Here is a 17,720-nt window from a genome sequence, read left to right as displayed (position 1 = left end):
CCTGTGGTATATGCTAAAAAGAATCAAGCAGTATGATGTATATTATTTTTAGTAATTTTTTACCAAAAAAAAAAAACTGTTCTGATAAATTCCATACAGATCTTTCCCAAGTTGGGAAAATAATTCATATATCAGTAATTTTAAGGATGATAAATGATTGTTATTGTTAGCTTAAAACAATAATCATATTTTGGTTTATTTTTTTAAGCAACCACAGTTACAATGGATGGACTGGGTATTGGAGACTTAAGGATAACAGACGAATCTAATCTTCCTGATAAAGAATTATACATGAGGTGGCTTCAGCTGGCAACATTTTTGCCAGTAATCAGATATTCACATTTACCCAGTGAATACAAAACTGATGAGACTATTTTAGAGCAAGCCAAAATATTGACAACTCTCAGAATTGAAACCGTAAGTTACCCATTGAATTTTTAACCGAGCTAAACTTTCTTAGGAATGAACATTCTTTTATGTTTACTGTAGTTAAATGCATACATAGATACAACAGTTCACATCTATATTTTATGTGTATTCAGTGTGGATCCTCTTCAGCTTCTACTTTTCCATAAACTCTGATGAGGACCTGTAGGGGGTCATTTGGAGCCAGACTGAAATTTCATTAACCAGTCCAATGTCAGCATGAATAGTTTTTATGTACCTAAAATATTTTGGAATTGTCCTGCGATATCTTTTAATACTCTGACCTTGACATCTTATACTTTGAAATTGCATAATTTCTTTAAAATTACCTGTTTTTTTTATATAATTCATTATTTCTTATTTTTATTATAATAACAGCCTAGTCATTTTGGAAAAAGAGGTTTGATGATCCTTTACAGAAGAGCCCCCATGTGCACAAACAAGATCTTCATAAAACAATTAAGTTTTCAAAACTAAAACCTAGGTGAGGAGATGAAACCTTATGTGTCTTGTTCACCTGTGGATATGACCACTAAAAATTATCCTTTGCAATAATATAAATCATTTTTATGCAATCAATTGATACGTTGTATTAAAAAAATTCCTGTAGAAACAGGTAGGTCAGATTGGTTAAAATGGCGGTTTAACCTGAAAACTATTAAATTGTTTTAAAATGTATTTTTATGTATCGTCCCTTCAATATATAGCGTATTTATAATACAGTGTATATTTTCCATTCAAAAAGTTTTTATAATTTATTAGAAAATAGTTTACATCAATACATAAAATAAATATAATATGTAATAATGACTCATATTAAGCAGTTTATTTACTTACATATAATTCTTGATAAACCTATGTATGTAGCATATAAAGAAAGTAAAAAAATAATTTAAATAAACTTAGTTACTTTATTTTTAAAATAATCCTGATTCTTATTTATTGTAAAATCTAAAGATCATTGAGAGGAAACAGATAGCCATGGTCCTACAGACAGCTACATCTTTTTGGATTTGTTTCAACTGAATAGAGATTTTTAGAATTAAATATGTAGTAACAACATTTATAGAAGCACAAAGATTATTTCTGTGTGAAAAAAATGTTTTCAAGCTTTTAGAGTTTAGATCACTTCACTCTGCCAAGCCTCATTTATGTATATTTATTTTGAAATTTAAAAATAACCCATATTTGAAAATATGAGTGAAATCAGTTTAAATTTGATAACTGTTTTTTATATTTATTTTATCTCTTTCATCATGACAAAATAAACATGTTTGAATCTGTCTGTGTCCCATTTGTTTCGTTATATAGCAGGTGTTGATTCATAGCAATTTTATAATCTTTGCTCTTGCTCAATCTTTATTCAATTTGGTTTAGGTACATCAGGGTCTCAGCCAAACAAAAGGACCTAAAGGTAGAGGGAAAATGTTTTGAATTTCAAATTATCTTTTGTTCACATTTTGTAATAAAAATTAAATGTTTGTTTATAAAAGAATTACCATTAATATTTTATTTTAATTTATAAATTAAAATATGTTTTACTTTTTCAAGGTAAATCCTATATTAACTAAGTATACGAGAGAAGCCTTAGATTCAGGTGTACCTTTGATAAGACCTCTTTGGATGTTGGATCCTTCCGATTCTGCATGCCATGTAGTCGTTGACGAGTTTTCGATAGGAGAAGAAATCATTGTTGCTCCAATCTTAAGTAATGGTACCTATGAGAGAGAAGTTTATTTGCCAGCTGGTGTTTGGAAGGATGGTATTGATGCAAGTTTGAGGAAAGGTTCCAGATGGTTACATTCTTATAAAGTTAACATAAATAAGATAGCTTACTTTATTAAAATGCCGGACAACACAAGGTTTTAAAATATACAGTATACAATCATCCAAAAATATTTAATAAACCTTGTTTTGGTCAGAAATTATGTAGATACCCTATGTTTATTTGTGAAATGTATAACTTCTTGAATACTTAGTTTTATGAACTTATATTTATTAAATCTTTAGAATATATTCTTAGTTTTGATTCATAAATTGTGTATACAATCTTCAGTTTACTCGTTTCCCAGAGCCTATTTACCAATGAAATTATTAAGAATCTCCACCTCTTCACTGTAGGTTAAAAAAATCATTTTTGTTTCATTTAAGAGTACCATATATAAAACAGTTCAAATTATAAAAGGAGAATAATTTGTGTGGAGGTAATTTGTATTAAAAGGTAAAACCTTCAATTGTCACTTTCAAATAGATTAATATTTTTTTTTTCAAAACAATTCTATCCGTATTATTGAAAACTTTAAAGCAAAGGAATAAATAAAAAGTAAAAATAAAAATGGAAAAGCCAATGATAAAAAAAATTTTAATTTAAAAATATAAAATAAATGTTAATAAAAAATAAATTTGGGTATCATGAAAGTGAATTGATAGGTAAATGAAATAAAATAATAAACTAACTTATTTATTATAACCAAATTTTCAGTGTTCAGAAGAAAATTAAAATTACTGTTTGTACATATTTCATAAATATAACTTTTTTAAAGTATAAACAACAGCTTTGGGGAAAAATTACTTGCAAATATTTTGATTTGCAGAGATCTTGGCTCTTGTATTAATGCTTTTTGAAATGGTGCAAGTGATTTTTATTTTGAACTTGTTCCTTTCTTCATTTATTATTATAATAGCTTTGGTAAAACTTAAATTGCTTGGTTTTTTATTTTATCATTTAATAGATACATTCCAAAACAGCTAATTTTAATGAGTTTTATCATGAATTTATGGTTTGATTTACTAACATTTCTCAAAATAGGATTATAGATAAGATATTAATGTGATTTATATAAGAATCATTTATATGTTAATATTTATTACAATCTTATTGTATTTAATTGATTTGTTATTTTAAATATTATAGATTATTAATATAACTTTGAATTATTATAGACTGATTTTATTTTAAATTTTTATAAATTCTATTTGATTGGCAATTTTCTCGTTTAATTTGACGTATTCTGTTATAAATATAGCATTATCCAATAATTTTAATTTTGGCAGGTATGTCCAAGATATAAGAAGTAAATTTAAGAAATTAATTTTATAATTATCCTCTCACTTTATAAATTAAATAATTTTGAAGTTGAAAATGATCACATAGAGAGAAAACACGATATCCAATCGAGTAAAACCAAAAAAGTATTTTATTATTATTTTTTTCTTTAAATCCATTTCTTAAAACGGAATGCCTCAATGATACTCTCAAACATCATACAATAACTGTAATATTCATTGAGAAATGAGCTTTAGAGATGAGTAAGTTATTAGTCCAAGAAGTTACTGTGATATTAGATTGTTTTTAATCATGTTATGGTTCAGTCATTTAGACAAATAAATTATTAGGTCATAATTATATAAGTTTTGTAATATTTAAGGCATAATATGTACAAAGACTTGAAGAAATAAAAAATTAGAATATGTTTGTTTTAATCAATTTTCTTCCAAAGTTTATTATCATTATTTAAAAATAAGATAACTATCATATATGATAGATATGAGTAATGTAAACAATTACTAAATTGAGGGAGAAAGTGAAACACCACTTGACAAGATAAGTATTATGCAATTTTTCCTCAATCGAGTGAAAATTATTGTGCGAGTCATAACTAGTGTTTTTAAAATATTACCCTTTAATAATTTAAAAAATAATTAGAGTTTTGCTATGTGAAAGATTAAAAGTTTTATTAATATGTTACTTGCAAGAAGAATAATTTATATAGTTTAACGAATTTAAAGTATTAATGTTTTTAGTTAAGAATTGATTTGCTGAATACAAATCACTCCAAATGACATCCTAAAAATGTGCTTTAATTAGTAACTTCTTATAATCTAACATTTTCATGTTCTACTATCCTGCTCTAATATCTGCTGGATTAGTTAAAGTGTATAATATTACCAATACAAATTAATACAATGTTGATTCTAGATTTTAGGGTCCCCATATCTTACTCAGGGCAGTGGTACATACCTCTCCTTTCAAGAAATTTTATTTCCCTCTTCACTTTTGCAATAAAACTGGATCTATATAGTTTATTATTTGTTTATATAGAACAGGTCAGTACTGGAACAAGACAAATAGGAGCCCCACACTGTTACAATCATGGGGCTTCCAAAAAAAGTTAAATATAACTCAGATAAGGTTTTAAGTTAAATAAAACAACTAAGAGGTCATATGTTTTTTTTTTATATTCAACTACCTTAAATGGGATTTGTCTTAAATCTTAAGATTTCTGGGAGGAATGTCATCCCCCCCCCCCAATAATTTGAAAGTTGGGAAATTTGAGAACCTATCTCAAATTGCATAAAATGAGGTAAAATATTATTCACAGAGGTTATTATACTCAAAAGTGCCTATAAATAATATTTAGAGAGGTCATTTTTTCCCAAAAATGTTTAAGAAAATGGTAATTTTCAGGAAATACTTCCCAGACTGGTAAATAGAGAAATCTGGTCAAAATTTTAGACTATATCTCTTCATCCAAAAAGTTCTAACAGCTATGCAAACAAGCCCTGCTTACTCATTGTTTAATCTTTCTATGGAGCCAGGTATATGTTGGTGGGTTATTGTTTTTTCTTGTTATCAAGTCTGAATTTCGTTTCAAATTTAAACTCCACAAAAATACAGTTTCATCCAAAAATTCATAACCCCTTAAAAAGTGCTATAAAAATGTCGAAACTTGTGTCATGCAACTCCCCTCTGGGATCTGGAACATTTTAAAATTAACAAATTTGTTGCTAACTCCTGAGAATTAGAAATTTGAGAATATGTGATTTATGTCTCAAAAATATCATCATGTTTAATTCCTAAACTTTGAGATCATATTCCGAAACTATGACAAATTGAATAAACAATGCCACTAGTTTGAATAAGCCCATTTAAGGAAAAAAAGAGTTCTGTTACTGAGACAAAAAGTTGCAATGAAGCCAGTATAGTAACTGAAAGTTTTAGGGAAATACTTAAAAGGTGTTTAGTTTAGAAAAATAACCAAGTTGTATTAAAGGTGGATGGAGTTTTTTGTTTTTTGAAAGACTGGACAATCTGTTTTCCTCGTACTTTCATAATAAGAATACTCTATAAGTCAAGTACTACAGCAAAGATTAGACATTATTTTTTCCTGGATAGTTCAGAATGACTATTTTGTATTCCTCAAATCTTCATAACTCAAATAATCTACCAGATTATTGATGCTGTATCTTCTTCCACATATGAGGTAAATATACACTAAATGCCAATTTTTTATGATTGAAAATTGAATTTATGACTGAAAATATGAGTCACAGGAAAAAAAAGAAAATCTAAGGTTGAATTGAACAAACCCATTTTAAGGTCGGTTGAAAAGGCTATTTTAAGACAATAGTGAGACATTATGCCTTAATTATTCAATGAAAGGAAACCAATAAACATTTTTTTTTTAAATCCATTTTCGCTTTTGGGTGTTTTACTGTCCTTGCCGTATTACGACGTATCGATTGATTATAGTCTTTTCAGGTAAATAGGTAATAACGTCAGGCCAATAATTAAACTCTTTGGGAGCTTACTATTACTACTACTATCATCTCTATTTGCAAGAATCGGCTACTATAACAGAAATAAATTACACAGAATAAAAAAATGGGAAGACATACAAATAGTGGAGTAATTTCGACCTAGAGTAAAAACCAGTTAGATATTGCAAAATCTTTAGAGTTGAGCTATTATTAATTGTGAAGCTTTAATAAGACAGTCTTAATGAGATCATTGGTATTTTAATCATTAAAGGAAATGTCATTATAATATCTGTATAATAAATTAAGACTGAAAATAGAAGAATTTAAAATTAGCTGTTTCACTAAAACAGACGCTTTACATATTCGAAAACAATTAAATATCCTGATTTAAGTATATTTTATTTTTTGATTTGTTTAAATGATTTTTTTTTTATTAAATTCATTAGAATGGCTGCACTGAGAGTTTACCGCCAGAAGTGACCGCTTAACAGTAGGTAGTTGGCAGGTTATAGTTTCGCTCACTAGGTTTTGTTTGGAAATGTTTTAGTGTAGTTTACTTTCTTGTTTATCAGTGTTTTTATTTTTAACTGTGCCTTTTCAATGTAGTTAAAATGGGACGCCTCGTTAGAAGTAGAACTAAAGTTCAAAAACCTGATGCTGAAAATATCCCACCCGCTGATAATATTAAAAAATCGCGACGAGGCAAAGTTACTAGTAAAAATGTTGACAAAATTGAAACTGGCAGTGCTGCAGAAGCCACACCCGGTCCAAGTTCTGCAAAAACTGCTACAGAAGATAAGATACCAGTTTATTTATCTCTAAAAAAATCATTGACACGTAGATCACTTAAAGGTATCCAAGAACGTTTAAATATGTATGATTTCGAAGTTGATGAAAATGAGCCAGTTGTAAAAAAAAGTAAACGTAAACCTATTACTAAGGTTAAGAAACAAAGAACTTACAAAAAGAAATTTAAGTTTTTACCTGAAACTTCAATTATTTTGGAAGATGTTGGAAAAGAAAATGTACACCCAATTTCCAAAGCTGTCACTCCTTCCAAAAAAGCAGTGGAAGCTTCTAATCCACTTGCTGAAATTTCCAATATAATCATTGAAGATAATATAGATTTATCAATAGATGCGGCAGTACATTCAAGAAGATTAACATTATATTCACCTCCCCCTTATAGGTCTCCTAAGAGAGACTCTGTTAATGTACCTATAGTAAGAACTTCTGATTGTACAGTACCAGGCAATGTGTCTTCTCGATCAATTAATGTTAGCTTAACTAGCAATAAACATGACAAATCAGACTGTTCTACGTATAGTGGAGGTTTCATGAATCAATTGTTTATGGGTTCCTCTACTCCAATAAGAAGTCACTGGGCTGAAGATTCTGCTCCCTATGTCACTCCCAAACCTGCAACACAGTATGGGAATTTTAATTTGAGCAATAATTTTGGTTTGGAAGGTGAAGAAATTGATGAGCCATTTGTATCTCCAATCAAATCTGCTACAACTCCATCACACAATATTTCAATTAAAACTCCTGTTAAACAATCCCCAGTTAAAGTTCCATTCGAACAAGTTGTAAAAATACTAAAATTTGGGACAGATGCACCAGAAGACAGTGATGTAAACTTATTTGAAGGACTACCAGATAATTTTTATCATGATGGAGATACTCCCACTTATTCACCTCTTCCATTTACACCAGAGCGTCCTAAAAACGTAATTAAAGTAGCTTAAATATCTTTTAATATTTTATCTTTCTGTTGTGGATAAGTTTAGTTTCATATAATTTCTATTTACATTCTAACAATGCAGTACTTTGTTTTGTTGTTACCTTGTTTAACTTTAATATTAGATATTTATCTAGGGATCAGCTAAGGTACCGATCTAGGACTGATATAATTTTTATATTGTGTTTGATCGAATCTTCTTAAATAAAAATAAGAAATACATTTTAAATTTATTAATTTGATTAAACAAGAACAAATTATTTATTATTGGTCACAACTTTAATTTAAGTTTTCTTGTATTGAAAATCATAGTACATCAATAAACATTTGAGTGATTATCTGATCTGTTGACAAGTTACATTGATATATTTTTGAATAGTTTGTTTTAATAGTTGTTGGTATATAATTTGTTTATTGGTGGGTCATAGACAAGATGACAAAATAATTTTAATTGTAAGTGCATTCTAACAAATCTTACAGAATGAAAATTTCATGTATTTGCGTTTGTTTATTCAGAAATTAAGATATGAAACCTACTGGTCATCAACGCCGTATTTGCCTATTAAACATAGGGTATTTTATTAAACTATTTAATCAATTTAATAATTGTTGAAAACTGTTTTTAAAATTTCACTAGAGTTTATCTTCATTTGTCTTTTATCACATTCATTTCATAAGTTGATATGATAAGTGTTTCTGTTCTTATTTCAATAAGAATAACAAGTTTTTATTAATAATTATGAACTGCACTATCTTCTTAGAAAATATGTCCCATCTATGTATTTATTATGTGTCTAATGTTGTATCTGTCTATAGTTATCTATTGCCTTTTGTTTATATATTTTTTCTTTTTTTCTTTTTAAGTTTTCTTATTATTACTTTTTTAATTAGGATAAAGTGGAGTAACTGTAATAAGGAAACCAATTTTTCTTTAGATTATATTAGAAAACCAAAAAAGATACTTTTTTTCATTTTTACACCAATACTACCTGTCTAACCATGAAGTAGATAAAATAATTTATTTATTTCTACTATATTTTTTGGCTTATTCCATATTTATTTATAAACATAGGATATGTTTTATGAAAATAAAATATAACATATTGTTGTTTAAGCTGGGATACCTCCTTACACCTTAATAAATTGATAACATTTTTTAAAAAGTAAAAATTAATGCTTCATTACAGAGATATCTAAAAAAAAATTACAGGCATCTTACAAAACGATGTTTGAGACGAGATGTCTCTAGAATGTTTTTTTTTTCTTATTTTTTTCATTATCAAAATCATTTTGAATTCAAATTATCACAGTTTAAAAAACGAGATGTTAAGTGGTTGCATTTGTCCCAGCTTTAAGGGCATATCATATCATGTCTTGTATTTTCCTTATACACCATATATTACAATAATTGAGACAAGTGTAATATAGCATGAAAAAATAAGTTTCACAAACAAAAATTGTATCTCCTCCTAGAAAGAATTAAATTAGAATCAGTACTCGCTGATTACACTTACCCCACGAATATACTTATCCTAATTCACCCTATTATCTTTTTCCAAAACTATTCAAAGTTTGAATCCCAATTTTAATTAAATTGTAAATATTTATTTCTTTGGTTCTGAATATATATACGATTATTCTCTATTAATGGTTTCCATTTTGTTGGTTGTAGATTTAATTTAAAGGAGTTGGTTGGTGCCTTGTGATCACACACACAGTGAATAGAACACAAAGTACAAATTAACTTAAAATTTGTTTTCCCCTTACTGACCACGCTCCCCTAACCAACTTTTTATATTTTTTGTTGTCAGATAAAATGTATTGATGGTATGTAGTGATTGATCTTTCTTGGTAAAAATAAATTAAAGTATATATATATTTATTAATAATAATAATTATTATTTATTTGTTTATGGGGCAACTTATGTACAAATAAAGTTAGCCTGTAAAGTACTTAATTTAACAATCATTGTAATAATAATAACAATCAACAAATGATTAGATAATTATATCAGCTAATAACAAAACAGTATACCTAAATGCTGAATTAAAAATCATTTATATAAGCTAATAACAAACGGTATACCCAAACTGGGATTTCTACATAAGAGTGAAAAACAAAACAAAGATGACATTAGAGTGAAAAAACAAGACAAAAGCGACATTACTTACTGAATAGAATAAAAGAAACAAAACCTATACATCTTTTTGTGGGTATCCTACTCTTTGTTTAAGGCTTTGTGTCACATATATTAAAGTATATCACTTATGTAGTATTATGTATGTATAATATATGTGAGAATTTTAATGAAAATTGTTGCAATAAATTTTTCAGCACCGAAGGGAATGTTTGCCAAGTACAAGTAAAGCTAAACATGTACAATTTCAAGATGAGTCAGATGATAGTGGTTTAACACAGTCTTCAGAAGATAAAAGTACTCAGAGTGTAAGTGTAAAGATCATATTTATTCTTGATGTTTAATATTAAAATCAATTTCATTAATGATGCCTCTTTGTTTATAGAAATGTGATATAGTATATAGCTATAATAAAAAGAACTTAAAGAAGTTAAAAGAAGATAAAGACATAGGTTATGAGACAGAGGATCAGGTTTCTACTAAGAGACAGGTAAGTTATTTAGATATCACCACAAAATTATAATTAATCTGCTAAGAGTAAATGTACCAGTAGTAGATACTTCAACAAAAAAAAAAAAATTAACCTTTTTTAGTATTAGAATGTTAGTTTATTTATAGTTTTGTTTTCAGTACTTATTTTTGGTTCGTAAACTTCTCTTGAAGCTAATTTAATTTAGCTTTTGTCAAAAATAAACAATCATTATTATTGAAACTGAATTAACCTGATGGATGTTTTTTCTCCAAAAATATGCATCAAAATACCAGTAATTGGCAGGGAAATGAGAAATGTACCCATAGTAGGAAGTTGAATAATTATGAATTAAATTTCACTAGTGATCATACCTTTAATCAAAAATGATTTTAAAGTACCAAAGACATTTTATAGTCAAGTACATTTTTAATCTACCTATTTATTTATACTCTTTATTTCCTTGATATTAATGGTGATTGTATTAGTCTGTTCTGACAAACTATTATATCTAGTTAAAAAAAATTGTTAGCAAAGCAGTTTATGAATTTTTATAATTTTTAATAAATCTGTGTTCAAGAATATAATCATTAAAGCATTTTTTTAAAGGAAAATACAACATGGTTTACTTGTAAATATTTGTAAGATTTAAAAGTATTAAAAAAATTAATCAACAAAAAAAAGACTTGAATATGTCCAGTCAAGTTAAGGCAATTTTTTTTATCACTGAACAGGAATCTGAGGTTTGCTGTTCGATGTTTTTCCCAGAAATTTATTTTATTTATTTATGCAAAAACGTCGAATTTCTTTCTTTTTTTTATCTATACTATCTCAGTAACTAAAGGTTTTTAAAATTTTTTTTTTTTCAAGAAAATTATTCTGTACAAAATTAAAGCTAACAACATATCCTACATTTTATGTTTGTTCAACATTTCTTTATAATAAACCACTAAACCCACCACAAAGGAGGACATTTCTCAACAAGTATATGGGTTTCATGGCTCTTTACTCAAATTTTGTTGGAAACTATCTTGTGAGGACTAAATTTCTAATATCCTTACCGGATGGACTTCTCCTTTCTATTCATTATACATTTTATTGTTTATTTATTATATTTGTTACTTTTTTGTTAGTATTTCTTGGTTAGGTTCATTTGACCTAAATTGGTTACAAAATAAATAAATTTATTACATCAAGGATAACCTTTTCTTTTTTTTATTCTCTTTTGTCATCAGTCATAATTAATTTATATCAACATTCGTGTATTTAATGAATTATGTTTGGAAACTTTCAGAATATGTGTTCAATCACTAGTGGTTATTCTTTTTTTATTTATCCATTGAAAAGTTATTTTAATTATAAATCATGTTTCCTTTTATATTTTAAAATTTATATTAGAATTATTTTATAAAATTAAAATTTCTTTTAATAAATTAATTTGATTTTTTAAAGCCTCGAAGATCTTATGAACGACCCGTTTATTTAAGAACAAAGAAAAAAGTAACCCCTTATGGTATAGATACAGTTGAAGATGATGACCATGATCATGAAGAAACAATATCTAAGAAAACTGCTAAGAAAAAAAATTGTGGCCTTTCAAAAAAAGAAGTAAGTGAAACTGACTTTATTATAATATTGAATGTTTCATTTTAATCTTTCAAATCTCCTACTGAAAAATTAACTGTTAAATAAGGTAGAAGGAATATTGCTGATGAGGTTTGCCTTTATTTTAACTGTGTTAAGACATAATTTATTTATTTTAATTACTACATTTTGTTGTAATATTTCATTTTTCTACATCATGCTTCTTATCATGTTGACACTGATTTACACTCATTAACTGCTACCGTTTTGTACTCAGTAACATATGTGCTACTTCATTCTTCTTACCGATCCCAGTGTAATCAACTGGAGTTTTATTAATGTTATGTCATAATCTCTTGGTTTTCTTAATGAAATCTAAGTGGGCCGACCACTAATGATAGAAAACCTCATGGCCATAGATTCTGGTTTAGTCCATGATACCATGTATATGAAGACAGCAAGAATCTGCTTATAATATATAAACATTAGTTTCCATCTATGTGAGAGGTTTGGTTGTCCATTGTCTCACAAAGTTTCAATTCTTTTTGAAGCTCATTGTCCTGAGTCAGTTCTTCCAGACATTAATTAGTAGCCGCATGATCTGATTCGTAAAGTCTTCTTGATTAATGACTTTACCTGTCCTAGGTCTGATTTTTCCTTTTATCCTCGACTCAGTAACCTGTTTTCACTCTTTTACGAGTGTAGAGAGCTCAATTTATGAGTAGATAGTGCTTTCTTTTTCACTATTGATAATGTGTTAACACATTCTCACATTAACACCTTTCTATGAATTATAATTTTTATCTTCCAAATTACCAGTCAAATACATTTTTATGCATTTTAGGGAAGTTGTTCTAAGACTGCTGGACAAATTTTGTATCTTTGGATACTAATATATTTTACCTTAATAAATTAAAGTTAAATTTTATAATTTTCTTTTTCAGGCATTGGAAATGGAAAAATGGGCCAAAGCATTCAATGAACAGTGTATGCAAGTAGAAAATTTTAATTTGTGTGTTGAGTAATTTAGATATTTATTTATTTACCAGAGTAAAATGTAAAATATTGTAAATATTTTCTTGATTAATTGTTTTGGTGTTGTAAATTATTGTAAATAATATATTTGTAACTTTTTTTTTATATATATAATTTTATAATTTTTATAACTTTGATAGCTTGCTAAGTATACTTAAATAAATTGTTGGAAAATTAAACAAATAAACTGCTGTAAGTGTAATTAGTTGATAGAACATCACAATTTTTAATATTTTAATTTTACATTAAGGTTAATGAAATGTAGGTAACTACCTGGTCCTAAAACATAACATAGTATTAATACTTTTGTTTATGTAATATGCTTTGAATTACTAAGTTATTCATTAGTTTCACATTGACAGGAGAATGCTTCTCTCAGCATTGTAAAGTTTCAAAAATTAAGATCTGTAACTTAAATGAATATTTCGTTGAGTAGTTGTAGCTTTAAATATAGAGCCTAGATTAAGGCTATTTTATGAATTTTGCTTTGATCTTTTTGTCTTTTAGCTATTTATTTCATAATTTTATATATTTTTAATTTGATTTGTTATTAGATTGCGCTGATTATTTTATGAAATTAAATGTTATTATTCTAATTTTTTTAATGCTCACTTGGTGTTTTAAATTAATTTTAACTTCCAGTCAATTGTTAAAATACATATATATATTTATTAAAACTTCTTAGTATTTCTGTGTGATATTTTTTTTTACACAGTTCAAACTTAGGTACCATTCTATTGAATATACCATTGAATCAGTGAGGGATGCTGTAATAGTATATATTTGTCCATTGTAGAAATTATCTAATCTTTCTTTTTTTCCATATAAATTTGTAACAATTTTTTTATTGAGGAAAACGATCTTGATTTGATCTCTAAAAGTTCATTTTTCTTGAAATATTGTTATTAAATCCTGCATATATTATAAGTTGATTTTACATCACTCACGTATTGGCTTCATTTCTATTCACTGACTAGTTAATCATAACTTATTCGGTCATTAGTATTTTAACAAGTAAAGTCTGTATGTCTGGCAGAAATATACAAACATAAAATATTATATTCATATTCTACTGTTTTCATTTTATTATTATGCTACTTCACAGATAAACTTTTATCCTTTTTTAAATTTTTTAAAAAAGGATAAAATTTTAGTGGATTGGTTAAAAATTTAGTTTTACTTACTGCTAGTATCATATTTTAGTCTTGAATTGTTTCTTTAGTGACTAAAGTAAGCCTATATTGAAAAAAAACATGAATTGAATTTTTCTTTATGACGTTATATTAAGTTGTGGATGATATTAAAAATATACAGTTATTGTTTAAGGACATTAACTTTTGTGTGTATTTGTGTATAATTTTAAATGTGCATAGACTAATTGAATTCATTGAAATTATAACTATTTTTTTACATTGAATTTCTGATGTTTATTGGTAATGAAAATTCCCAGTATTCCAAATCATTTTAAGAGATGTTTTATTATTGTTCAGCATATGAGTTATTTTTTAGTGCCTAACTGGAAACAGAAATAAAACAACAGGTTTCATATCGCTGCTTTTCTTGAACAGTGGAATATTATTATTATTATTGGCACGACAGATCATAGAGGTCCAAGGCCTCGCGCGATGTACTTAGGAAATACATCACGTGTCTCATGATGAGGTTTTCATAGGGTGGGTTCGTCACTCCCATGCCTATTTTTGTGAGTGCCACCTATTGGCTTACGGGCATCACAAATGTTGTGAGTGAGTATTGCATATTTATATGCTTAAAAAAATCCCAGGTAGGGCCGGGGACTCGATCTCGTAACCTTCGGGTTGGTAGACTGGCACGTTGCCACACTGCTACTGTGACCACCCAAATAGTGGACCATTGCTCAACAATTTCTTTTTTTTTTGTTCTTTAGAATTGGATGTATTCTAAAGAGAGTACCATAAACTGTGATTCCCATCTATGTTGAGCTAAAAAAAATGTATGCACAATTATTGTTAAGATCAGTTGAAAATGTAGGAACAGAAGAAAAGCATTGCTAAATAAATGGTGGAATGCACCGTATATTTGATGTTATAATTTTAGTTTGTTTTCTTTTTTTGTAATATTTTGAGAAAGTAGTATTCACTTATGGCACTCTAGGCATATGTTTGGGTCCCAAATCCCTACTAAATATTAAAAATTAGATATACCTATTATAAAAATGTTTGTGGACCACTGATATTTAGGTTAGTGAAACAAAAAGAAATGTTCATCTTTATTGATTTTTACATATATGACAAGTTTTGGGGGGATATATGCTCAGAAAATATATTAAAAGCTAACTCAATCTGTATAAATAGTATTTATTGTTTTCAATTTTTCATAACAAAACTTATTTATAACATAATACTAAAAATTACATTTTTATTGTTATTCATCCTTTAACAAGGATGAAGGACAAGGACATATACGTATATAAGGACAACATTATAAGACACACTCATAGGAAGAAGGAATTATTTTGTAATAATATACCTTAAATGACAATACTTTATTATCTAATTTCTTTTCCAATTCTCTTATTAACGGTTTAATCATATTTTCTGTAGTAAAAATGCTCATCTTTATTTATGGTGCATATTTTCTCATAAAAAGCCTAACTCTCTTAATCTATGTAAATGGTGTTAATTTTTCATTTTAAGACTAACTTACAGCATAGTACTTCAATTAGAATTAAATTCTTCTTATTTTTGAAGTTTCTAACTGTTCTTTTATAATAATGCAACACACATTCATAGAAAAGTGGAATTATTTATCATAAACAAATTATAATATATTTTAAATAACAAGATCTTATTGTTATTTTAATATTTCACATTATATCTCTACTATTAATCAAGTTGATAAGAACTTAAACATATAATTATTTATTCATAGTGAATAATAACTAATTAAGAACACATACAAATAAATATGATTGAAAAATATTCATATTGAACAAAAAAAAAAAACTATAAAATGACAATGTAAAGTTTAAAGGAAATTTAAATAATAGTTCAATTAACTGCCTATAGATAGCAGCACAAATCAAGAAAAGTAGAAAATGCTAGTTCCAATTAGTGCCGCAAGAGGCCAGCACCATCCAGTCAAGCATTGCCGAAGTGAAATCTAGCAGCAAAATTTTTAGTTTGTATTAGGATAGTAGGAGTGTGCAGGAGCTCAACTGATCGGACCGGCACGAGTACGAGTGGTATTGTTGAGCTCCTGTAAACTTCTAATCTCCTAATACAAACTGAAAATTTTCGTTGCTAGATTTGGCCAGCAATGCTTGACTGGATGGTGCTGGCCTCTTGCGGCGTTAATTGGAACTAGCATTTTCTACTTTTCTTGATTTGTGCTGCTATCTATAGGCAGTTAATTGAACTATTATTTTTAATTAATTTATGCCTGCCTGAATTTACTTCAGCAATGTTTAACTGGATAGTGCTGGCCTCTTGTGGCACAAATTGCAACTATTATTTTCGGCCTTTCTTGATTTGTGCTGCTATCTTTTAGACAGCTGGTAAACTATTATTTTAGTTCTAAATTGTCATTTTTACGTTGTTTTATTGTTCAAAGTTAAAAAATATGAATATTTTTGATATATTTATTTATGCGTGTTCTTAGTTATTGTTTTTTTTACTGTGGATGAATAATTATGCATTTCTTTATATTCTTAACTTGATAAATAGTAGATATATAATGTGAAATATTAAAATAAAAAGATATTGTTATTGGAAATATATTATTATTTGTTTAGGATAAAATAATTCCACCTTTTTATGAATGTTTTTTGCCTTGTAATAAAAGATCAGTTAGAAACTTCAAATAATATAATTAAATAAATAACTAAAAATAATTGAATACATTATAAATTTAGAACTATATAACCACAATAAAAAAATCTTTACTGCATTTCTTTTTTTTATTTACTGTAAGGGAGTTATTTAGATAACGAAATATATATATACATTATAGATTATTATGACTTATTTCCAGCTGAGTTTTTCTTTTAAAAATAAATTGAAAGCTACTAAAGTAGCCTATTATAAGCCCAATTTTAATTTATATTAAAAACTAATAATCATCACATGCCCATTGAAACATATTTCAGAGGAGAAGGGAAAGGAATTATAGGATTGAACTTTTTATTTTCATTTTATAAAATATGCTTATCTAGTTCATAATGGTTTTTAGCTTTGAAAAAAAAAATAAACAAAACAAATATGTATAATTTTTTATTTTTTGGATAACAGACTAATTGAAATTCAACAAATATTTTTTGACTTATTAAATGACTGAACTTCAAAATATTTTACTTCTAAAGTAATTAAAATAGTTTCATTTAATTTACACATTGTTTTCTAAACTGTTTAACTAATATAAACATTAAGCATATCCAGGAACGATAAGGCTGTACTCTAACCTAAGATTTAAATGATCATCGTTTAAAGGAATAATTATTACTTCAAACTCTGTTCTGTTGACAATATTTTATACACAAAAAATTAAATTAGCATTAAAAAAAAAATAAGATATTAAAAAACAATAATCATTGCGGTTAACATTGATAAAAATATGTATTATATCTTCCAGCTCAGTTTATCGCTCTTCTTCATTATCATTGTTAAAGATTATTTCCAGAAGTTGTCTTAATGATACCATTTCTTCCTGAAACATTAATCAGAACTTTAAGATAAGCAGTGTAGATAAATATTAACACTGAAAAGAGTGAATTAAACTTATTTATTAATTGCATTAAAAAATAAATAAA

General features: G+C 27.0%; 3 protein-coding genes across 8 annotated transcripts in view; 2 read left to right on the top strand and 1 right to left on the bottom strand.

Moving 5' to 3' along the window:
* The window catches only part of LOC106690793 (myogenesis-regulating glycosidase), a 79,583-nt gene extending 75,684 nt beyond the window's left edge, over positions 1–3,899 (top strand). For all 5 annotated transcript variants that reach the window (XM_014436373.2, XM_067046527.1, XM_014436380.3 and 2 more), the window contains 2 exons: positions 209–417; positions 1,978–3,899. In XM_014436373.2, the coding sequence (XP_014291859.1) occupies positions 209–417; positions 1,978–2,295 (527 nt within the window). In that variant the 3' untranslated portion in view covers positions 2,296–3,899. The remainder of the gene's footprint in view (positions 1–208; positions 418–1,977) is intronic.
* Positions 3,900–6,346: 2,447 nt separating this feature from the next.
* dmt (dalmatian) lies at positions 6,347–14,351 on the top strand. The gene is made up of 5 exons (XM_014437150.3): positions 6,347–7,697; positions 10,044–10,154; positions 10,232–10,336; positions 11,768–11,923; positions 12,844–14,351. Exons 1-5 carry the CDS (start codon positions 6,579–6,581, stop codon positions 12,922–12,924), a joined length of 1,572 nt encoding a protein of 523 aa, XP_014292636.1. The 5' UTR covers positions 6,347–6,578; the 3' UTR covers positions 12,925–14,351.
* Positions 14,352–17,171: 2,820 nt separating this feature from the next.
* LOC106691367 (hsp70-binding protein 1) overlaps positions 17,172–17,720 on the bottom strand; it is an 8,854-nt gene continuing 8,305 nt past the window's right edge. For both annotated transcript variants that reach the window (XM_014437113.3, XM_014437118.3), the window contains exon 6: positions 17,172–17,617. In XM_014437113.3, the coding sequence (XP_014292599.1) occupies positions 17,549–17,617 (69 nt within the window). In that variant the 3' untranslated portion in view covers positions 17,172–17,548. The remainder of the gene's footprint in view (positions 17,618–17,720) is intronic.

This window comes from Halyomorpha halys, unplaced genomic scaffold, assembly GCF_000696795.3.
Source record: "Halyomorpha halys isolate HHAL.00 unplaced genomic scaffold, Hhal_1.1 Scaffold51.1, whole genome shotgun sequence".
NCBI classification, from domain to species: domain Eukaryota; kingdom Metazoa; phylum Arthropoda; class Insecta; order Hemiptera; family Pentatomidae; genus Halyomorpha; species Halyomorpha halys.
This window is presented reverse-complemented; position numbering and strand designations above follow the sequence as displayed.

Bases quoted from the DNA above. Each gene is read 5' to 3' on its own strand.
- dmt (XM_014437150.3), top strand. From the start codon at position 6,579: ATGGGACGCCTCGTTAGAAGTAGAACTAAAGTTCAAAAACCTGATGCT. The intron at 10,337-11,767 runs GTAAGTTATTTA...GATTTTTTAAAG, and splicing joins AGGTTTCTACTAAGAGACAG to CCTCGAAGATCTTATGAACG. The intron at 11,924-12,843 runs GTAAGTGAAACT...TTTCTTTTTCAG, and splicing joins GTGGCCTTTCAAAAAAAGAA to GCATTGGAAATGGAAAAATG.